At 41.3% G+C, this 20,490-nt stretch overlaps 2 protein-coding genes across 7 annotated transcripts in view; one reads left to right on the forward strand and one right to left on the reverse strand.

Annotated features, from left to right (window-relative positions):
• Sytl2 (synaptotagmin like 2) overlaps positions 1-20,490 on the reverse strand; it is a 114,526-nt gene that overhangs the window by 55,883 nt on the left and 38,153 nt on the right. For all 6 annotated transcript variants that reach the window (XM_090348554.1, XM_090348559.1, XM_090348558.1 and 3 more), the window contains exons 2-3: positions 10,717-11,227; positions 660-811 (exon numbers count right to left, since the gene is read on the reverse strand). In XM_090348554.1, the coding sequence (XP_090204680.1) occupies positions 660-811; positions 10,717-10,817 (253 nt within the window). In that variant the 5' untranslated portion in view covers positions 10,818-11,227. The remainder of the gene's footprint in view (positions 1-659; positions 812-10,716; positions 11,228-20,490) is intronic.
• On the forward strand, positions 16,405-17,408 carry LOC150053591 (histone H3.3A-like). The gene has a single exon (XM_090349128.1). The coding sequence runs from the start codon at positions 16,524-16,526 to the stop codon at positions 16,932-16,934; it is 411 nt and encodes a 136-aa protein (XP_090205254.1). The 5' UTR covers positions 16,405-16,523; the 3' UTR covers positions 16,935-17,408.

Genomic DNA, 20,490 nt, shown 5'->3' on the forward strand with positions numbered 1-20,490 from the left:
GTGACACTGAGTCAGTAGGATTTGAAATCCTAACTTGGTCATTTGCCAACAGTATGATCCTGGCCAATTCCATGCTTGCCCAAGAAAGTTTCTAGGGAAAATATACTTACCTTACAAGATTGCTGCTATTATTAGAAATAATAGAGAATAGAAGAAGAAATAATAGAGGGTGCAAGGCTACATCTACCCAGGGGTTTAGACTGATTAACCTACAATTGAAGAGAATCCACCAAGTAAGTAGTCAACTCAAAACAATTCTAATAAGCTTTCATAATATTGCCCAGACAGTCCCTTAAATAATGTACTTGGTTGGTTAATAAAGTACCAGATGTCAAAGATTTTTCATAAGAAGGCTGATCTCATTTTGTCTAAGTCTTTTATCTTACTCAGAAGGTTCTAAAATTCCAGAGTTAAAAGCCAAAGAACAGGTAGTAAGATCCCTTATAAACCCCAAGAATTGAGGCAATTACAGCTGAATATGGTACTTAAAAGGGCTTCCCTTTTATACGGCAGAGAGTCTCAGTGGCTTTGATTTTATCTATCTGAAGCAGGGCGAGATTTTCACCCAGATTTTGATCTCCCTCCACCAGTGTCAGTAACAATCCTCATACCGTATCTTATGCTCTGTTCCACACACATGCTGAGGGACAGTTCCTTACCTGCCACTTGGAGCCTCTTCTTCCTCATGGATGCCCGGATAATATCTGCACCATGGATTTTCTCTCTGTGTCTTTTGGCCTTGACTTCGTAAAACCATTGGCCACTCATATTCTTCAGCTGCTGGCCATCCTTAATTTTTTCAGGCAAATGTCTAAAAAAGGAAAAGAGTTTTACTTCACTGAGACCCAGAGCAAATTAAATGAGTTCATTGTGATTGTAGCACTGCATAAGGAAATTTGTAAACATGTAAGTGAAATAATGTTATTAATAGTGTAGATGACAGAAACATCACAGATGACTAACCAATCTTCCTCTTTGACTGAAAAGTAAGAAATGTAAAGAGCAAGTGATTCTTGGGTTTGTTTAAAAATATACTATGCATGGAGCCAGGAGTTTGGACTAGTGGTAGAGTACCTGCCCAGTAAGCACTAAGACCCAGGTTCAATTCTTCAGTACCACATACATAGAAAAAGCCAGAAATGGTGCTGTGGCTCAAGTGGTAGAGCTCTAGCCTTGAGAAAGCCCAAGGACAGTGCTCAGACCCTAAGTTCAAGCCCCAGGACTGGCAAAAAATGTATATATTATGCAGGTCAGAAATGTGGCCTAGTGGTAGAGTGCTTGCATGCATGAAGCCCTGGGTTCAATTCCTTGGTAACACATCCACAGAAAAATGCTGGAAGTGGTACTGTGGCTCAAAGAGCACTAGCCTTGAGAAAGCCCAAAGGCAGTGCTCAGTCCTAAGTTCAAGCCCAAGGATTGGCAAAAAAAAAAAAGGGAAAAGAAAAAAAAAAGGTCTCCTTCAGAGTCCTAGGGTGATGTTTAAAATTTCTTAAGAGCAATTTCACTTAGTGGTTGCCATGTTCTGTGTCTATTATTCAAATGTCCTAGAGAGGGATAATACGTAAGTTTCCTGAGGCAGAGCTTATGGACAGTAAACCTACCTTCTGGATTTAGTAAGTTAATTCTGTGTTGAGAGCCCAGTGTACCTGTCTGGCACTTAATAAATGCTCACCAAGTAACTAGTGATAAGATTACCAGCTCATCAGCCCTTTCAGTCTTGATGAAATGGGTTTCTCAGAGACTTTCCTGGTAGCTTGTGAGGCTTGATGGCCTTGAAAATTAAAGCAGGCTAGAATTAGGGAAGACCAAATGTGAGAAGAAGACTGGGCAGAAAAATTTGACCTGAGTGCTGCTAAGGATTCCAGGGTCATCCATGCTCACTGAAAAGCTAAAACCTAAAGAATAGGCCAATTCTTACTTCCTAAAACTTCCCAAATTTTTATTATTTGGAAAAACAGTATTCTCATTGACAAGTCTTTTAATCTCTACATTTCTGTTTCTCCTCAAGATGAGAACCACAAATATACCTTTTTTTACTAACAGAATAAAGTGCAATAAAGGCCTTTTAGAAACTTAAGAGCTTTTTGTACATTAGAACTACTATGCCTATTTCCTAAAGTAGGAACATTCTAGCCAGAGAACATGACTAGACCAAGATGGTAGAGCTGGAAACCTGTCATACTTAGATATCCTTTAGAGCAAGTTAGGTAGGCAACTAGTCAAGTCTGGTAAGGATGCTTCTTGTTTCCAACCATGCCTAGAGAGTTTCCAGCCAGCCAGAGTAGCTGGCATTACCTCTCTGTTTGCTCCCATTTACCTAAGAAGGAATGAGCATACTGTAAGCATTCAATCACAGTTCTCTCTTTTTTTTTTTTTTTTTTTGCCGGTTGTGTGGCTTGAACTCTGGGCTTAGGCACTGTCCCTGAGCTCTTCAGCTCAAGGCTACCACCCTACCCCTTGAGCCAGAGCATCACTTCCAGTTTTCTGGTGGTTAATTGGCGATAAGTCTCATGGACTTTAGTGCTCCGCTGGCTTTGAACCATGATCCTCAGATCTCAGCATCCTGAGTAGCTAGGATTATAGCCACTGTGCCCGGCTTGCTTATTACTTATTAAGAGCAGACAATCCCTTTTGTGTTGCGGGCATAGCTCTTGATTTCTGGGCTAAGACTGAGTCCAGTTCCAGAAGATAGAAATCATTTCCATCTTCTGGTAAGACTGAATTCTTAGTGTCAGGGCCTAGATTTGGTGCATCTTTGCTGTGTGTGTGTGTGTGTGTGTGTGTGTGTGTAGGGGTGGGAGGAGAGAGTGGGGACAATGGCTATTGATTGAGTTCTTATAGAGTGAAGGAATGTCATATGAGGTACCTGACTATCTGGCTTCAGGTTACCTTTTCAGATTCATTTCCCAGAAGTTACTTTTATATTCACTTAACATACTAGAATGTTCTTCAAACTGCATTTCTTAACCTATAGACCACAGAAAGGAGGTGGCAGAGGACTACTCCCCAAATATTTCTAAATCTCAGTTTTGTTCTTCCTATATGTACTCATGGATAGATTACCGAATCATGCTAAGTTTTGCTATTCTTTTTAATGAAGTTAGGGAAAAAAATAAAATCTACCTATAGGAAGTGCTTGCCTAGAAATACCTGGATGTTGGGAAGGGGCCAATGAATGTGAAGCCTTTGGGATGTCTTTCCCTTGATTCTTGTCTTTGCTCCTCATTGTACAGCTCCATGGATCCATCTCAAGAAGGGCCTGCCTTTCTGTGCTCCCATGGCACCTCCCCTGTAGCACCCAGCACACCACACCCCAACAATCTATTTGCACATCTGCTTCACCCAGTCATCAGTAGACTCTGCAAACTCATCTTAATCACCTATGTAACCCTAGCACATTGCATGGAGCCTGGTACAGAGCTGATATTGACACCCAGTGAGTATTTGTTGAGTGAATAAATCAGTGAACAAATAAGGGCTCCTTGGCCACCCTGGTCTGAGTCAGGTCACAGGTAATGAAGAAATGGCAGGAGATCAAGCATCACAATGGCAGGGGTTTCTCATCCAACTGATGAGGCAGGGAATGTGAATCTCTCACTAGAAACATCATGTCAGCACTGTCAACACTGCTGCTGAAAGAGACCACAAGCCCCCCAGCCGAACAACTCCTGACTCTGCAAGGATCATGAAAGGCTCACTATTCTGCAGTGATCCTTTTGCAACTCTTCATCCACTCTCCTCATCCATGCACAGTGAGCACAGGCTAGGTGAGGCAGACACAAGAAAACACAGGCTTCCCTCTCTACCAAAGGCTGGTAGCTATTGTAGAAAAGAAAATATTTATGGCCTTTTGTTTTGAAATGATCCAAGAATAACAATTCTTTCAAGTGTAATAAGCACTACTCATATTTCTGAACATGATTATGGCTGCTAAGTTTAATAGCCACTTTCCAGATCTTTTTCTTAGTCATTCATGATATTTGGGAGATGACTCTGTATGCATTGACATCAAAGACAAAGTTTTGTAAAGACAGAAAAAATTCCACAATGATGCTATTAAAATCATCTCTATCTGCTAATTCACATTGATCTCTCATTATTCTTCTGAACTGTAATTGCACCCATCAAATTAGCACTGGATTTCCGCATATTTTTACTATCTAGTTGAAGGGGGAAAAGGGTAATTTTTTCAGACTGGCACTCTATCCTTTACATATACACACTGTGTTTAGTAGAGAACTGTGCAGAAAGATGTTCCATGGTTGGTGGACAGGGGTGAACACAAAAGCACAGAAAGGCTTCAAAACAAACATCCAGTTGTTTTATCCAGTCTCCCATTCCTTCTGCTAACACTTGCATAGCATCTGCTTTACGCTGTACCATATGGTTGGCACTTGGATATGCATTACATCATTGTATCCTTACATATTAGCATGAGCTACAAAGAATTTAGTCATCTGCAAAAGGTGGCTATTTGCCTGCTCAGAATGCTGCAGACTATACATCTAAGTCTTATCTGCTTATTTGTTTACTTATTCATTCCCTATCAGGGATAGGTTTGAAATTGTGTACAAGAATTCAATGCACAGCCCTAACTACCAACTGTTCATTCTTGGCAGTGCACAAAGAGTATGAGGATTCAGAAGAAATATAGAAAAGTGAGTGGCCGCAGTAAGGCTTTAGCACTTTTCCCTAGCCCACCGCTTTGTTTCTAGCGTTCATATCCATGCATGTTAGATCCTCATCGTGATCAGCAAAGGCCTGATGTTATAGACAAGAACTGGATGATATTACCTAGCCAACTGTGAATGGAGAATGAGCAGGCAAACAGGAGGATGACTGATCCATTTTCTAGTCTTTTGCTGTTGTTGCTTAATATCCCACTACAGTCAGGTGCTTGGATTATGTGACTTTAAATTATTCTTCATTTTGAATGTGGATCAAGTGGTAGAGGACTTAACTAGGAAGCATGAGGTCCAATACTGTCAAATAATAACCCTTATGATAATAATACTCTTAGATGTTTGCTTAGAATGTCATGAGCCAGTGACTTACACCTCTAATTCTAGCTAATCAGGGGGCTGAGAGCTCACTATCACAGTCTGAAACTGGCTGGGAAGAAAAAAAAATCTATGAGGGAGACTTATTTACAATAAACTACCAAAGAGGGAGTAGAGATGTGGTTCAAGTGGTAGAGCACTAGCCTTGAGCAATAAAGCTAAGCTACAGTGACCAGGCCCCAATCTAAAGCCCCAGAACAAGGACCACAAAAGAAAAATGTGACAGATAGAAGATACCTTAGATAGTTATGAGTGGCCTCCCTTTCTAAATGAGATGATTGAGGGTCAGAGAAGTTAAGAGATTTGCTCAAAATCACCCAGAGTTAGAACCAGAAACCAGCCCAACTCTGAGCTAATATTCTCTCCACTACTCCCTACTCTCTCAGAAGGAAAAATATATGTTTGGTCTTAAAAATGACTATCATACTCACTCTACCAAGAGATTCAACCTTTGATGGAGAAGCTAGAAGCCAATACATCTGAAAACAAAATCAATTGCAATATTCCTTACAGTAAAAAATAAGAAGAAATGAATCTATTAGACCGTAGATCCATCCTAGCTCCCCATAATCTGCTGAGAAACAGTACAGGGTATAGAAGGGAACAGGCTTTAATCCTATAGGACACTTATCCTTTTAAGCCATATTTCCTCATTTATTGGATGGGTTCACTGTAATGATCTGAAGACAAAATGAAAAAAAAAAAAACAACTATGTGCGGCTCCATGTGTAGATAAATGTTAGTTCCTGTTCACTTCCTGTGACAGAATACACTGCCAGAGGTCCTGTCAGTCAAATCTGTCATGTCAACTGCCTGTCAACCGGATTCTGAGACTCATAAGATGTGGTGGCAGTTGAGATGATATCTCCTGTAGAGACACACATCAATGTGGTTGTATGTGTATGGGGGCGGGGGAGGTGGTGTTGGTGTGGCATACAGACAGACATGCAGCGATTTCCTGCTGGCAGTGTGAGGCAAAGCACAGGAAACGCCACCTCCACACTATGTCATTTTCAAACCATAAAAGACTCAAATTACACATGTGTTTATATGGGTGTGTTTCTTTAAAAGTTGAGAGACAGGCAGGCAAGGAGACAGAGGGCATGGGTGAGAAAGAGTAGAAGAAAAAAATTATCTATATGGATCCTTCCCTACGGGTCTGTGAAATATCTTTACTTGGCAGTTTGTAACCCAAGCCTAGCCCTTGTGGCTATAGGTAGATGCATCATGGAAAAGAGTTGTGGCAAGAGTCACCTAGAGATATTGTCTTCTCATCTGCACCCCAATGACCCCATAGAGGATAACTCAATTCCATATTCTACTACTACTATTACTACTCTAATTACTACTACTATAAGCTTGGTTGGGTGACTTAGAGCTTGAACACAGCTCTAAAATGACTAACATCTCTATTTCTTATTATGAAACCAGGATGGAAGGTAACATGCAAACTAAATGATCTTCAAAGTGTCTGAAGTGGGTTTGGGTAGGAATAATCAAAGCACTGGATGTATGGAAAAAGGTGAACCAGGTTTCCAGATTTCAATGTGAATGCTACATCTCACCTTCAGGCCTTCTAAAATGGATTCTGAAGCAGCAGATTTCCTGGATGTGGAAGCTATAGGCCTCTAGTGACGTCTTTATGGCTATAAGAGAGTTAGCATTTGAAAGAAACATTTTTTGGGGGGTGGGGGTTGGTCATGGGGCTTGAACTTTGCGTCTGGGCACTGTTCCTGAGCTCTTCAGCTCAAGGCTACCAATCTACCACTTGAGCCACAGCACCATTTCTGGTTTTTCTGGTGCTTAATTGGAGATGAGAGTCTCATGGATTTCTGTGCCCAGGCTGGTTTTGAACTGTGATCCTCAGATCTCAGACTCCTGAGTAGCTAGGATTACAGGCGTGAGCCACCAATGCCCAGCATAACTGATATCTCTAAGCTACAAGCCAACTAGAGAGAGAACTGAGGCATTGTAAAACCAACTTAGGGAAGCAAAATTTAGACTCATTTGCAATTGGTAATCCATTAACTGGATGAAGGGCCATGTGGTGGTAAATCCTTTGAGGGAGGTGATGTTTTTTAGTTATCCCAGAAATTCACTTCATATCTCTGTCCAAAACAGTTTCTTGTACTTAAAAGGTGCTCTACTCAATCTCACTACTACATTAAGTAATTGGTTTTAGAATTGTATCTCTGCTAGGGAATCAGATAGTTAAGCAGAGTCTTCTGTTCTTTTATAAAAGCACAGGTTGAATGTTGAATAAGGGATTTTAAAATGTACTTACTATCTAACATGTCAGGAAGATTTAAAATTATTTTACTTAAACCTGACTTTAAACTGAATTGGTATTATGGTCACACCCAGCATGTGAGTAGAGGCTCAGAGAGGTTAAATAATTTGCCCAATGAGCAACAGTTGATTAGAAGTGGAGATGGAATTGATTCCACGATCCAGGCATGAGAGTCCTTTCCCTGTGTCATGAGTGAATTTTTCCTGTTTTGTTCTGGGAGATAAATTGCAACAAGCTGCATGGGGCAGAGGAAAAAATCATGGGAACAAGCACTTTTCTTTTTATGGCTTTGGCACTGTCTAACTTTTGACCCTGGGCAAGTCATTAATCCTCTTTGGGATTTAACCTATAAAACCATTGATAGGAACTCAAAAGTCTCTATTTCTGAGCTGTCAGGCTTAGTTTATGGATGAGGTAAAGATAAAGAGCCAAACAAGGGTACAGGCATTTATAAGAAAGAATCCCATCAAGTAGTCTTTCCAGTGTTCAGAGACTTAATTTTGGCCCAGAAGCAGAAAAGGAACAGAATATGAGCCCAGTCAGTTCCTTCAGTTCTAGAGAAAAGTGGGACACACCGCAAGGTTCTTTTTGTGTGAACACATTATGGGTCAGACTCTCAGTGTTGCAAGTCATCATTTCAAACCTACTTGCCACACTAACACTCCTCAATAGTCCCAATGTCCTCTGCAATCCTGGCTCAAGGCCAAGTTCACAAGAGATGTGTGGTACCACTATGAAAGCTCCTTGGAGAAGTGTTGTAGACAGGGCTTAACTCCTTGGATTTGTCACCACCCCAAGGCTTCTTGTCATTTTTTTTATGAGAGAGAGAGAGACAGAGACAGAGACAGATAGACAGATAGAGAGAGAGAGACCGAGGGGGGGGGAGGAGAAGGGGAAGGAGAAGGAGAAGGAGAAGCAGAAGAGCTGTACCTTTGGTAGTTTGGGGAAAACCCAGGAGAAAGGAGAGTAGTGTACAAATCCAAGCCTGCCAAGGGACTTGAATACTTAGCTGTGGCTATGTGTAACAGTCCTGGCCTTGACACACCTTGGTGTTGCCATGAGAAACCTAAGAGGGTAACATTCATGAAAGGCCTTTAGGATCTGTGAATGTGTGAAGTTGAAAGCTACCCAGAAGCTCTGATGGCTGGATTAGTGTCAGTTCTTTCCTGCTTCTGGGGAAACTGCTCAAAGGTGGAGCACCTGCAGAGAGTGGGATGTAACACTTCCAAGGCATTACAAGTGTGTTGTAGAGAGGAGCATGATCCCAGCTCCGTGTCCTACCTCCTTTCCCCTTCTCCATTGTTAGATGTCAGAAGAGGAAGTGGAGTGTACGAGTACGGGAAGATCATTAGAGTGGGATTTCACCCTCACTCTGACACCCACTGGCTTTGTGCTCTTGAGCAATTCACCTGGTGTGCCTCAAACATAAAGGTGGAAGGGTGATTATATCCCACTCTACCTTCCAACTACATATAAGCGTGTGGGCTCATAAGAAATGATGGGCATAACGGTGCCAAAGGTACACTTTCAGCTGGAGTTACAGCCTCTCCTCTCACCAAGGAGGCATATGTACTGTCACTTAGATGTCTGTGGCATGCAGAGGAAATCATCCCATCCTGGAGCCCAGAAAATGTGAAACCATTACCTACAACTTGCTGGGCAAGTGGGCCTATCCCAGGTCAACTAAAGGATGATATTTTTTTGCCAGTCCTGGGGCTTGAACTCAGTGCCTGGGCACTGTCCTGAACTTTCTCAAGGCTTGTGCTCTACCACTTGAGCCACAGCACCATTTCCAGCTTTTTTTTCTTCTGTGTATGTGGTACTGAGGAATTGACCCAGGGCTTCATGCATTCTAGGCAAGCCCTCTGCCACTAGGCTGTGCTTCTGGCCCTACAAGGATGATTTTTATGAAGCTCATTAAAGCTTGTCTTTTTTTAAGAAGAAAGAAGGGCATATTAAGGCATTTACACCTTATTAAGCATCATAATTATCAGTAGCAATGATCAGACATTATATAGAGTTCAAAGTGAATTTCAGTGTGTTGTTTTACAAAGCACATTCAATATATAGGGTCAAGCTATAGGGAATGGTGAAAATAAACCCACTATTCATGGTCCTTGTGCTCTAGGATGTAAGAATATAATTTATGCTCCTTTTGGATAACTCCTGGGATAAGGAACACAAAGTTAATACCATGAATTCCCATGCAGAAAGCCTCTCACTGCCTTCAAAGCTTGAGGTTACAAAGACAGCAACTGGAAGGGTCTGAACTAAGCCCAGTTATTCAGTGACCTGGTCTAGTGCTCTTTCTACTGCAAAGGTGAGCAAAAGCTATAAGAATGTTGACAGGTTCTTCCTAACAAGCCTAATATATTAGAGTTACTACTCTGCTCCATGGGTTTGAGCCAAATAAAAAGTTGATATGAACAGAGTATTTTAATTTTGCTGCTAAAACCAATTCCAATATTTCTAAAAATATGCAAAGCTATGAGCTCTTCTCTATTTTCCTTCTAAAATTTTAGAAATCAAAGAACATCATAGCATATAATTTTCTACTCCCAAAATGCTTTGTGTAGTGGAATGGAATATGCACACATGCATGCAGCTAGGTGCTTAGAATCCCAGAAGACTAAAACAAGAGGATCCCAAGTTCAAGGCCAGCCTGAGTAACACAGGGAAGCCTTGTCTCAAACACACACACACACACACACACACACACACACACACAACCAGGGTGGGGGAGGGAGAGAAATATACTTGTATATGTTCCATCTTTTTGCCAGGCCTGGGGCTTGAACTCAGGGCCTGGGCACTGTTCTTGGGCTTTCTCAAGGCTACTTCACTACCACTTGAGCCACAGCCCACATTATCCTTTTTCTCTGTATGTGCTTTTGAGGAATAGAATCCAGGATTTCATGCATGCTAGGCAAGCACTCTACCACTAGGCCACGCTCCTAGCCCTATATGTTCCATTTTTAACTTGTTTAATAAGTTGAAGGAGTATAGGATACTCGCTGATCTGGCTGCTTGGTTCAGTGTATTTTGTTTTGTTTTTTGACATGATGTCTCACTCTGTTTTCTTGGCTGATCTCAGATTCATGGGCTCAAGCTGGGAGTAGCTTGGGACTACAAACCACACCCAGTTTAAGTTTTTAATCAAGATCTGCTTCTGACAGGAATCCAATAGAGTAAATTAAAAGACACCAGAGGAAAATGTTTGTGCAGGAAGCAAACCTAAAATTGGAACCCATAAGTTTAGGCTCCAAGTCAGAACTACCACTTATGGTTGAAAATTTTAAAAGTCTCTATTTTCTTATGGCCCACATCTTCCTTCCCTCAAGTCTGAAGACTCTTCTGGCCTCTTACCTGACTCTCTCCTCTTCAGTCTTCTTCAGGGCAGCATCCCTCTGCAGAACCTTCATAATAGCCTCTTGTTCCTCCTCAGTTAGGAAACTTAAGTCAATCATGTTGAAAAGTGTACACACACACACACACAAAAAAAAAAAAAACCCCAGCAATAAATGTGGCTTATAATTCTTGGGGATAAATAGCTCTAAGACCACAATCAGGAAGATTCAAAGGTGGCAAAAGTGAAATGCTATCCTGTTCAGATCTGTGGCAACAATCTTGTGTGGGCTCCACGAAAGCTCTGGGCAGCTGATAACAAGATCCTAAAAGGACCCTCTTTCTGTGAGGAAGCCGTGGTTTGGGGAGTGAGTTGAGAAGAGGTTCTCAGGATGTTGCATTCCTTGCTCGTTTCTTCAGCAGCATCTAGTGCACTTTCTTTCTGGACTGCTCTGTCTCAGACACAGCCTGTCTTCTCTCCACTCCCCGTTGTCAACTCCAGGAGAGACAGCAATATTGGAGCCTCCTTGACCTAGGAAGTCATGAGACAGAAAACAGCAGACAGTGAGAGGCCGTTCCTGTCAGCACTTCTCAGTATTACATGATTTGCAAATGATAGGAGATAGACTTTGGGGAGAAGGGAACCAGTTTTGCCAGCTTCCTGAGCACATGACAAATGGGTCAGAGAACACACTTCAAACCAAATCCAGCCTGACCCAGAGATGAAAAACTCATTAAAATGCCTATCCGTGTTTAACAATCTACCTGAGTGAAGGATGGTTCTCTTAAAAAAAAAAAAAAAAAAAAAAGCCAAGGGGCCAGGAGTTTGGCCTAGTGCTGGAGTGCTTCCTAGCATACATGAAGACCTGGGTTTGATTTCTTGGTACCACATACATAGAAAAAAGCTGGAAGTGGTGCTGAGGCTTAAGTGGTAGAGCTCTATCTTTGAGAAAGTCCAATGGCAGAGCTCAGGCCCTGAGCTCAAGTCCAGAACTGGCAAAAAAAAAAATACTTTGAGTTAGGAAACAGAAAAAGAAATCCTAAAGGTCAGTAAGACCAGGGAGATGTGATTCCAGTCATTAAATCATTATTGGAAAGGAACCAGGAATCAAAAATCTGAAGTGCTCACCTTGTCTCTAGAATATACTTGTGCTCTGCTATGGGAATTGTCACCATTATCTGGTTGCAGCTCTGACTTTTGGTAGGCATAGAGGAACCTACCAAGCCTGTCCCCCTCCATTTCTGAACATTTCCTGGTATGGATATAAAAACTGGGGGAAAGGAAGACACAGCTCTTGTACACTGCCCACAGTAACTACTTCAATAAAATGTTAAGATAAAGCCTGGTGCTGATGGCTCAAGCCTGTAATGCTAGCTACTCAAGAAACTGAGATCTGAGGATCTAGGTTCAAAGCCAGCCTGGGTGTATAAGTCCATGGGACTCTTATCTTCAATTGACCCCAGAAAACTGGAAGTGGCTCTGTGGCTCAAAGTGGTAGATTGGTAGCTTTGAGCTGAAAACTCAGGACAACACCCAGGCCCAGAATTCAAGTCCCATGACTGACAAAAAAATGTTAAGATGATAATTCAATATTTTTTGAAAAAAATTCCTCTCTTGCATTTATCACTGCCTCCTCATCTGCCTTGGAAACCACTCATCCTCCAAGACAGATCAAGGTTGTCTCCAGGAAAATGGATATTGGCCACTCTTTAGGATCTGTCCCCACTAAAGCCTATGCTACTGTCTGGGGGACAGGAAGAGCGCACAGAAGAAAAACAGTCTAAGTGGTAACTGGAAGGGTTTTGAAGGGAATGTGTTGGTTGGTTTCCATATCTTCAAATAGAACAGGAACTAACAAGTGCTTATACTTACTGAGTTTTAGGGGGTAAACTTTTCCCCTTAGATTAGGCTATTGACAAGGGAAGGGTAGTGTTCTCATTTTCTGAACAATGGAAGCCTAAAGTCCTTTCCTCCTAGGTGAATAGCTAGGAATCTCTACCCAAGCAGATCTGAGGAGAGCATTCAGAGGGCAACCAAAACTCTTTAGGACTGGTAGGCGCCCAGTTTCCACTATTTTGGATGATATCTAACTGGTTGCTAAGTGAATATTCCATTCATTTGATCACCTGACACTATTCAAGCACTGGAGAAGCTGCAATGAGCAAGACAGAAAAATCTCTGCCTTTGATGAAATTACATGTGATTTAAGATATGACTAAATTCAATAAAAACTACTTTTCTATTTTTTTAAAAACAGAAGTAGGGGCTTGGAGTTTGGCCTAGTGGTAAAGTGCTTGCCTCGGATGCATGAAGACCCAGGTTCCATTCCTCGGTACCACATACATAGAAAAAAAAAAGCCAGTAATGGTGCTGAGGCTCAAGTGATAGAGCTCTAGCCTTGAGAAAGTCCAAGGACAGTGCTCAGGCCCTGAGCTCAAGTCCAGGACTGGCAAAAAAAAAATAATAATAGAAGTAATTCAAACTGTATGCAACACATTGGAAGGGATAAAAGCTAAGCAGAAAAGCACTGGGAATGGAAAACATGGAAAAGTGGGGCGAGTTGAAGCCTTTAAGAGTAGTTAATGGAAAATGAACTATACAACTTATGAGTGGGGATGGGAGAGAAAAACTGGGAGAGAGCGAAGGAAGGGGTAACAGTGTCCCAAAAGAAATGTACTTATTACCTTGCTTATGAAACTGTAATCCCACTTGCACATCACTTTTGTAACAACAACAAAAAATGACAATGAAAAGTGTTGGTACTGTAGCTAGGCTCTGTTGTCCTATGCCTATAATCCTAGCTACTTAGAAGGCTAAGATTTGAGCATTATAGTACAAAACCATCATGAACAGGAAAGTCTGTGAGCCTTTTTTTTTTTCTGGCTGTCATGGAACTTGACCTTCAGCATTTTTGCTCTAGACTAGCACTCAGCCACTTTGAGCCATAGCATCACTTCTGGTTTTCTGGCAGGTAAGAGGAGATAAGAGTCTCATGGACATTCCTGCCTAGGCTGGCTTCCAAATAAATGCGATCTTCTGAGTAGCTTGAATCACAGGTGTGAGCCACTGGCTCCCAGCTCTGGGAAACTCTTATCTCCAATTAACCACTAAAAAGCCAGAAGCGGAGCTGTGGCTCAAGTGGTAGCAAAGAAAGGCACATGTGGAGACACCCAGGTTCACTGGACAGCATGCTCATAGGAGTAGCTACTATGAAAGGTTCTTTCATTTAGTCCTTCTATTCATCCTCTACATGCTGCTGAGTAGCTTTCTACAATTCGGATCCAACGAGGTAACATTCCTAGGCTTAAAACCCCACTTCCAAGTTCCCTTTGCTAATGATCACTAAAGCTGAAATCCTTAATGTGGCTCATGAACAAGTACCTCTTTCCTCTCTACACTCTTTTCCTTAGGTGAAAGCTCATGTTTAAGTCCGTTGGTCCTCATGCCTTCATTTCCTCCTGGAAACCCCTTCTCTCTTAAATCTCAATTTATGTGTCAGAAGCTACACAGAAGCTTTTCAACCCGCTTCCTGGGTGTTTTCTTTAACATGGGCCTTGCGCAGTCACAGTACTCATTTCACTGTAGAAAATGCCTGTCTAATCCATTTGTCCTACATTCCGTCATAAGCAAGGGTTTACATCCCTGAGTGCTTCACATCCCAAGTACCTACACTCAAATACCCATAGTAATTGAATAAATGAACTAATCCAGCTGGCAGAGGATGGCATTCCTATTTCCCCAATCACACAAACCTTGCTTTAGGGTCTATAAAATCAATCCATATTATAAACTGATTCTAGCTCCAGGTCTGGCATAAGACTCTGAGGTCTGAATAACTCTCATGACTTCTGTAAGCCTACGTGTCCTTCCTTAGAGAGATTATTGTAAGGCTCCATAGGGGCAAATACAGGATAACAAGTAGCACTAGAACTAGCAGCACCTAAAGGAATTTTGAAACCTTTAAATATGGACTGTTCAATTCATACTTCTTACATATCATCCCTGCCCTGGAACATCAGTGGTCTCCTTGTCAATTACTCAAAAATTAGCTAAATGAAAAGCCAAAACTATAAATAGTTGGCACTCTGATGGCAGCCAAGAGAAGAGAAATTTCTTTCCCAATATGTTCTGTGTAAACTAGAGTCCCAGAGAATATCCATTCCTTTCCCAAGTAGCTGTTATAATGACTTTCACATGATGGGCTTTTCAAAAGAGAAGGCTTATTCTGACAGTCCCATGACACCAAGAATGAAAGCTTGAAAGGAAAATATGGACAGGAGACAGAGAGCAAGCACAAATCTTGAGTTAGGAGAATGGAGTCTACCAGAAGAGCCTGGACCAATGAGGACCCATCACCAGCAACAACACAAATTCCATCATACATAAAACTATGCTTTGTACATGCCCAAGGTCACAGTGGCAGAAGAAGATGATAGAATATTCATTCCACAGTGGTTCAGGAGAATCTGAGATAGAATAAACTAAATGTGACAATCAGGAACTTCATTGTATACATCCAAGAGAAAAATCCCACCTTCAGATGCCAGACCAGTGGTCATTAGTTTCCTAGGCCCATGAAGATAGGGCGTGGATGCTAACACTGCAATTGTCTGGTCATATCACTCCCTTTCGTAGGCTTTCCTGGCACCTTGATGAGACTTGTGTATCAAGTTCCACCCTGCTCTCTGGAGCCACATTTGAGCCTCCTTTCACATAACCATATTAAAGGACGACAGACATCACTTCCCCTATGTCTTCTTTGTTAAGAAGACAATTTTTTTTCTTTCTTTCAACCATTCCTTACATGGTGCTAAGTGCCTCACATTTATGAACATCAGTTCTTCACTTTGACCACTTGAGAGGTATTCCTTACATCATTTAGAGGAGAGCACTGGCTGGCTCCTGGCATTAAATTAACTTGTCAACCACAATGTAATTTGAACCCAAGGCTTATGATTCTGAAGCCATCGTTCTTAATATTTTACTTAGCTACCACTTCCCTTCTCAGAAAGACCACACACCTGGTGAGGAGTAAAGATGAGACTAGAATCCCAGTTTATTAGTCCTTTTTTCACCCTGCTATGCCACCTCTCTGTACATTTCATGGCCATTTCCCCTGGCCAACATGCCTTGGTGCTCAAAGCCTAGAATGCTCTTGGGTGAAGCTTATGAATAGTAAAACTATTGAGTTCATTTGGGTTTGTTTTATGGATAGACATAGAAAAAAGGACAAGCCCCTAGAGAGAGGGAAAGGGGCACCTGTATCAACATGCAGGTGTTTATACATGCCACTAATGTCTTAGAATAGTATAGATTCCTGGAACTAGAAACTATAGTCCATAAGTTTAAACTCAACCAGAATGTTTTGTTAAATGATCACACAGAAATGTATTTATGCAGGAGGAAAATGTCACTCACACATTGTCAGGAAATAGTTCTACTTCCACTCCACTGTTCCTAACAAGTTTACATTGGAGGGCACCCTGTGTTTTGAACACCAATGCATGCTGCCCATGGGAAATAATTAGTAATAAATGTACAGTGAGGGAATACTAGGGCACATAAAGAACTAAGGGAAGAATAAGGAAACTTGAATCCTAGTTTCATCTTTTCCCCTAACTGGGTGTGTTTCCCAGCATAAATATTTTCTTTTTTCTGCATGGTTGGGTCTTGCAGAGCTTTATTTTAAAAACCATGGCAGAGCGGTTTGGTCGTTCGTTGGGGTAGCGTTGTCCCTTAGCTCGTCAACTGCACCTCTTCATTGGAGAACAGCGGCGGCGTGGTGGTCCGAGAAACGGCCTGAAACTTCGGCTTTGGGTGAGAGAAAATGTCCCGAACCAAGCAGACTGCTCGTAAATCCACTGATGGGAAGGCTCCCTGCAAGCAGCTGGCCACCAAGGCTGCCAGGAAAAGCGCGTCCTCTACCGGAGGGGTGGAGAAGCCCCATCGCTACAGGCCTGGCACGGTGGCTCTTCGAGAGATTCGTCGTTATCAGAAATCCACCGAGCTTCTCATCCGGAAGCTACCTTTCCAGAGGTTGGTGAGAGAGATCGCCCAGGATTTTAAAACGGACCTGAGGTTTCAGAGTGCTGCCATCGGGGCACTTCAGGAGGCTAGTGAAGCATACCTGGTGGGTCTGTTTGGAGGTACCAATCTGTGTGCCATCCACGCCAAGAGAGTCACCATCATGCCCAAAGACATCCAGTTGGCTCGCCGGATACCGGGAGAAAGAGCTTAAGTGAAGGCAGTTTTTATGGCGTTTTGTAGTAAATTCTGTAAAATACTTTGGTTTAATCTGTGACTTTTTTGTAAGAAATTGTTTATAATATGTTGCATTTGTACTTAAGTCGTTCCATCTTTCACTCAGGATGAATGGGAAAGTGACTGTTCACAGATCTCAGTGGTGCACACTGGGTTCAGGAGTGAGGAGTTGCTAATACGCAGAAGGGATGGGTGATACTTCTTGCTTCTCATGATGCATGTTTCTGTATGTTAATGACTTGTTGGGTAGCTATTAAAGTACTAGAATTGATAAATGTGTACAGGGTCCTTTTGCAATAAAACTGGTTATGACTTGATCCAAGTGTTTAACAATTGGGGCTGTTAAGTCTGACCATACATCACTGTGATAGAATGTGGGCTTTTTCAAGGGTGAAGATACAAGTCTTAGCCACAGTGTAACTTACAGTTTCCTTAAAAAAAAAAAGTAAAACCTGACAGCTATAGAATACACTATGTGCATTTATAATAGCTATTTTATATATTATAGTGTCAACATTTTTAAATTAAATGTTTCACATCCACAAAAAAAAAAAACCATGTAGCTGGGTATGGTGGATCACGTTTGTCATCTCAGCTCTTCAGAAGTGAAGGGAAGAGAATCACAAGTTTAAAGTCAGCCTGGGTCTACAGAGAGTCCAAGACTACCCTGATAAACAAACCAAGATGCTGTCATCAAAAACAAAACAAAAAAATCAAACCTAATACTTTGCCCAAATTGGACTTCCTGAGAAAGAATACTTTCTGGTGACTGGCTCATGGTAACCTCTCAAACACACACACACACACACACACACACACACACACACACACACACACTAAATAAAATGAATGTATAAAGTAAACCTATGAAGAAGTGAATAAATGAAAAGATACAGATGGAATAAAAAGGGTATACTTGTTTCTGTTTCATTTTCCATAGAGTAACAAGTGTAAATTCAACCTGGCTGCCACGCTTTCATCTCTGATCCTGGCCTTGGAAGATTCTTCCAAAAGTGAAAGCATCTTTCTACTCTGTTCATTTCCCCAGCTCCAGGTTGAGGTTGCCAACAGCTAACATCTCCTAGAAACTGGCATAGTCTCCAAAAAGCAATGAGAAGGAGAAAACAATTACTTAAAAGTGATAGTGTTCCTACTCCTAAATTTGACATTCAAACAAATAATTTCTGCAAAACCTGGATTTCTTAAAAAAAAAAAACAACTCAGATCTTTTATTTCTTGGCTCAAGTTTAAATTTGTTTTTTGTTTTGTTTTGCCAGTCCTGGGGCTTGAACTCAGGGCCTGAACACTGTTCTTGGGCTTTCTCAAGGCTAGAGCTCTACCACTTGAGCCACTGCACCATTTTTGTCTTTCTCTGTGTATGTGGTACAGAGAAATTGAACCCTGGTCTTCGTGCATGCTAGGCAAGCACTCTACCACTAGGCCAAATTCTTGGCCTCTCAAGTTTAAATTTATAATGCCCTTAAGAAAGCAAAATTTCAACTAAGCTTCAACCAAGAGCAGAAATTATAAGCCATGTGAGAAATACACACAGTATCACATACACAATTAACCCTCCCTAGGTAACTCTTAACAAAGAAGGTATAAACCAATGTGTGGGTTGAGGAGACCCAGGGATTTAGGGAAAAAAATGAGGCAAGCATGGAAGACTAACCTATAGAAGAGTACTAGGTTATGGAAATCACATTACAGAAAAAGGAGGAGGAGGAGGAGAGGAAGATGACGATGACGATGATGAAGACTGGTATCTTAAGTATAAGGTCTAAATGGAAAATAGTGATCTCAATGGACCTGAAATGTCAAAGGAAGAAACCTTACTCTGAACTCTGCATTCTTGATCAGTATGCTAGAAACATCCTTTTAATCCCTATTTTCTCAGTATAGCAGCATTCCAAGGCACAATTAACAGTGAAGAAAGAAAGGAGCAGAGGAAATGAGTAGTGGAAAGTTCATTTGAAACCTCACAGCTGGGTTGAAAATTCAAATCTAATCTAGAAAAGAGATGGCAGTCTATAAAAGATACGATGCACCTTTGACAACATATCAAGAAGAGATTTTGAGCACAGAAAGGAATTTGATAATGTGTGGAGCTGCTGTAAAAGCCAACACAGTCATGGGTTCCTGTTGCCAACAATGTTTATAAAGTATCAGGAGTCCTGTCTAGGTTCCCAATGACTTAGAGAAACTTGTTTTCCCCTTAGAATACCAGTCTTCACCACAGAGTAAGTTCTCTCTGAAGAAGGAAAGTTCTTTAATCTTCAAAGTTCTGATAATGTGCATAAGGCCTGCTCTCAGAGAGCGATTGTATTTTTAAAGTACACTGAACGAAGTAAAAAAAAAGCCACACAAACATAAGAGTAGAGGTTATCATTTTTAACTTGATGGGAAGATATATGTGGTCTTAAGAGAAAAGGAAAAGTATCCTTGAAAACACTATCTCTTCTGACAAAACCTCATACTATTAGTGACATCTACAATCATTTTAATTATACTCATTATTGCTTCAATAAAACAGTGGTATCCAAATCTAGCTATGCAGCAGCAGATTCACAGCTATCACTTAAGACATAATAAACCAAAATCTTCCAACTCCAAAGTTCAGGAATCTGTATTTACTAAAATGTTCCCACATGATTGGGAAGATGGAACAGGTCTAAGACTCAGAGTTACAAGATTTCCAGTAGGTCAGAAATGGCACACACACACACATTTATACACCAATTGTTGTTCAGCTGTGCTAAGAACATACACACACACAGCCCCCACGTAACAGCTGGATCACGGAGTCATAACCAGTTCTTTGTGCAGATAAGAAAACTGAGACTAAAAAGGGTTAGGCCAGTTGGTTCAGGCTGCATAGCTTCATAGCTCCAAGGGATGCCTCTTTTTTTTTAGCACACTTTTCTTTTTTTTCATATATTTTTTATTGTAATTAATAGAAGGGTTACATGATATTTGCCAGATAGATGGTGCATTAATTCCCATACATTGATACCCTTTCACATGTCTTGGTCCCCATTTCCTTCCCCCCCCCACCCCTCATCTTGTTTTCCCCCCTTCCCTATCCAATTTCAAATAACCAAATACAACTATATCTGATATATCAGGTAACAAAGTGAGATACTGTAACAATATGAGATAACCAAGGGACAGCAAAAGAGATGAGAGATAACATAGTACCTTAAGAACAACAATCATTCATTATATGGCTTATGTTTCTATATCCTAGAGATCCTTTCATTTAGCGACCCACTATATGGCCTTTTGTATCAAGGTTTTGCTCTATTGCAAATCTCTGCTAGGAGAGCCCAAGGTTTCTACTGATTATGACAAATGAGGGAAACCATGGAGCCTAAGTTCCTTTGAGTCTGGCTTACTTCACTTAATATGATCTTTTCTAAGTCTTTCCATTTCCTAACAAATGGGGCGATGTCATTCTTTCTGACAGCAGCATAGAATTCCATTTGTACAAATACCACAACTTGTTGATCCACTCATCAACTGAGGGACATCTA

The sequence above is a fragment of the Megascapheus bottae genome, chromosome 16 (genome assembly GCF_031878675.1).
Source record: "Megascapheus bottae isolate mThoBot1 chromosome 16, mThoBot2.hap1, whole genome shotgun sequence".
Lineage (NCBI taxonomy): Eukaryota > Metazoa > Chordata > Mammalia > Rodentia > Geomyidae > Megascapheus > Megascapheus bottae.

Bases quoted from the DNA above. Each gene is read 5' to 3' on its own strand.
- LOC150053591 (XM_090349128.1), top strand. From the start codon at position 16,524: ATGTCCCGAACCAAGCAGACTGCTCGTAAATCCACTGATGGGAAGGCT.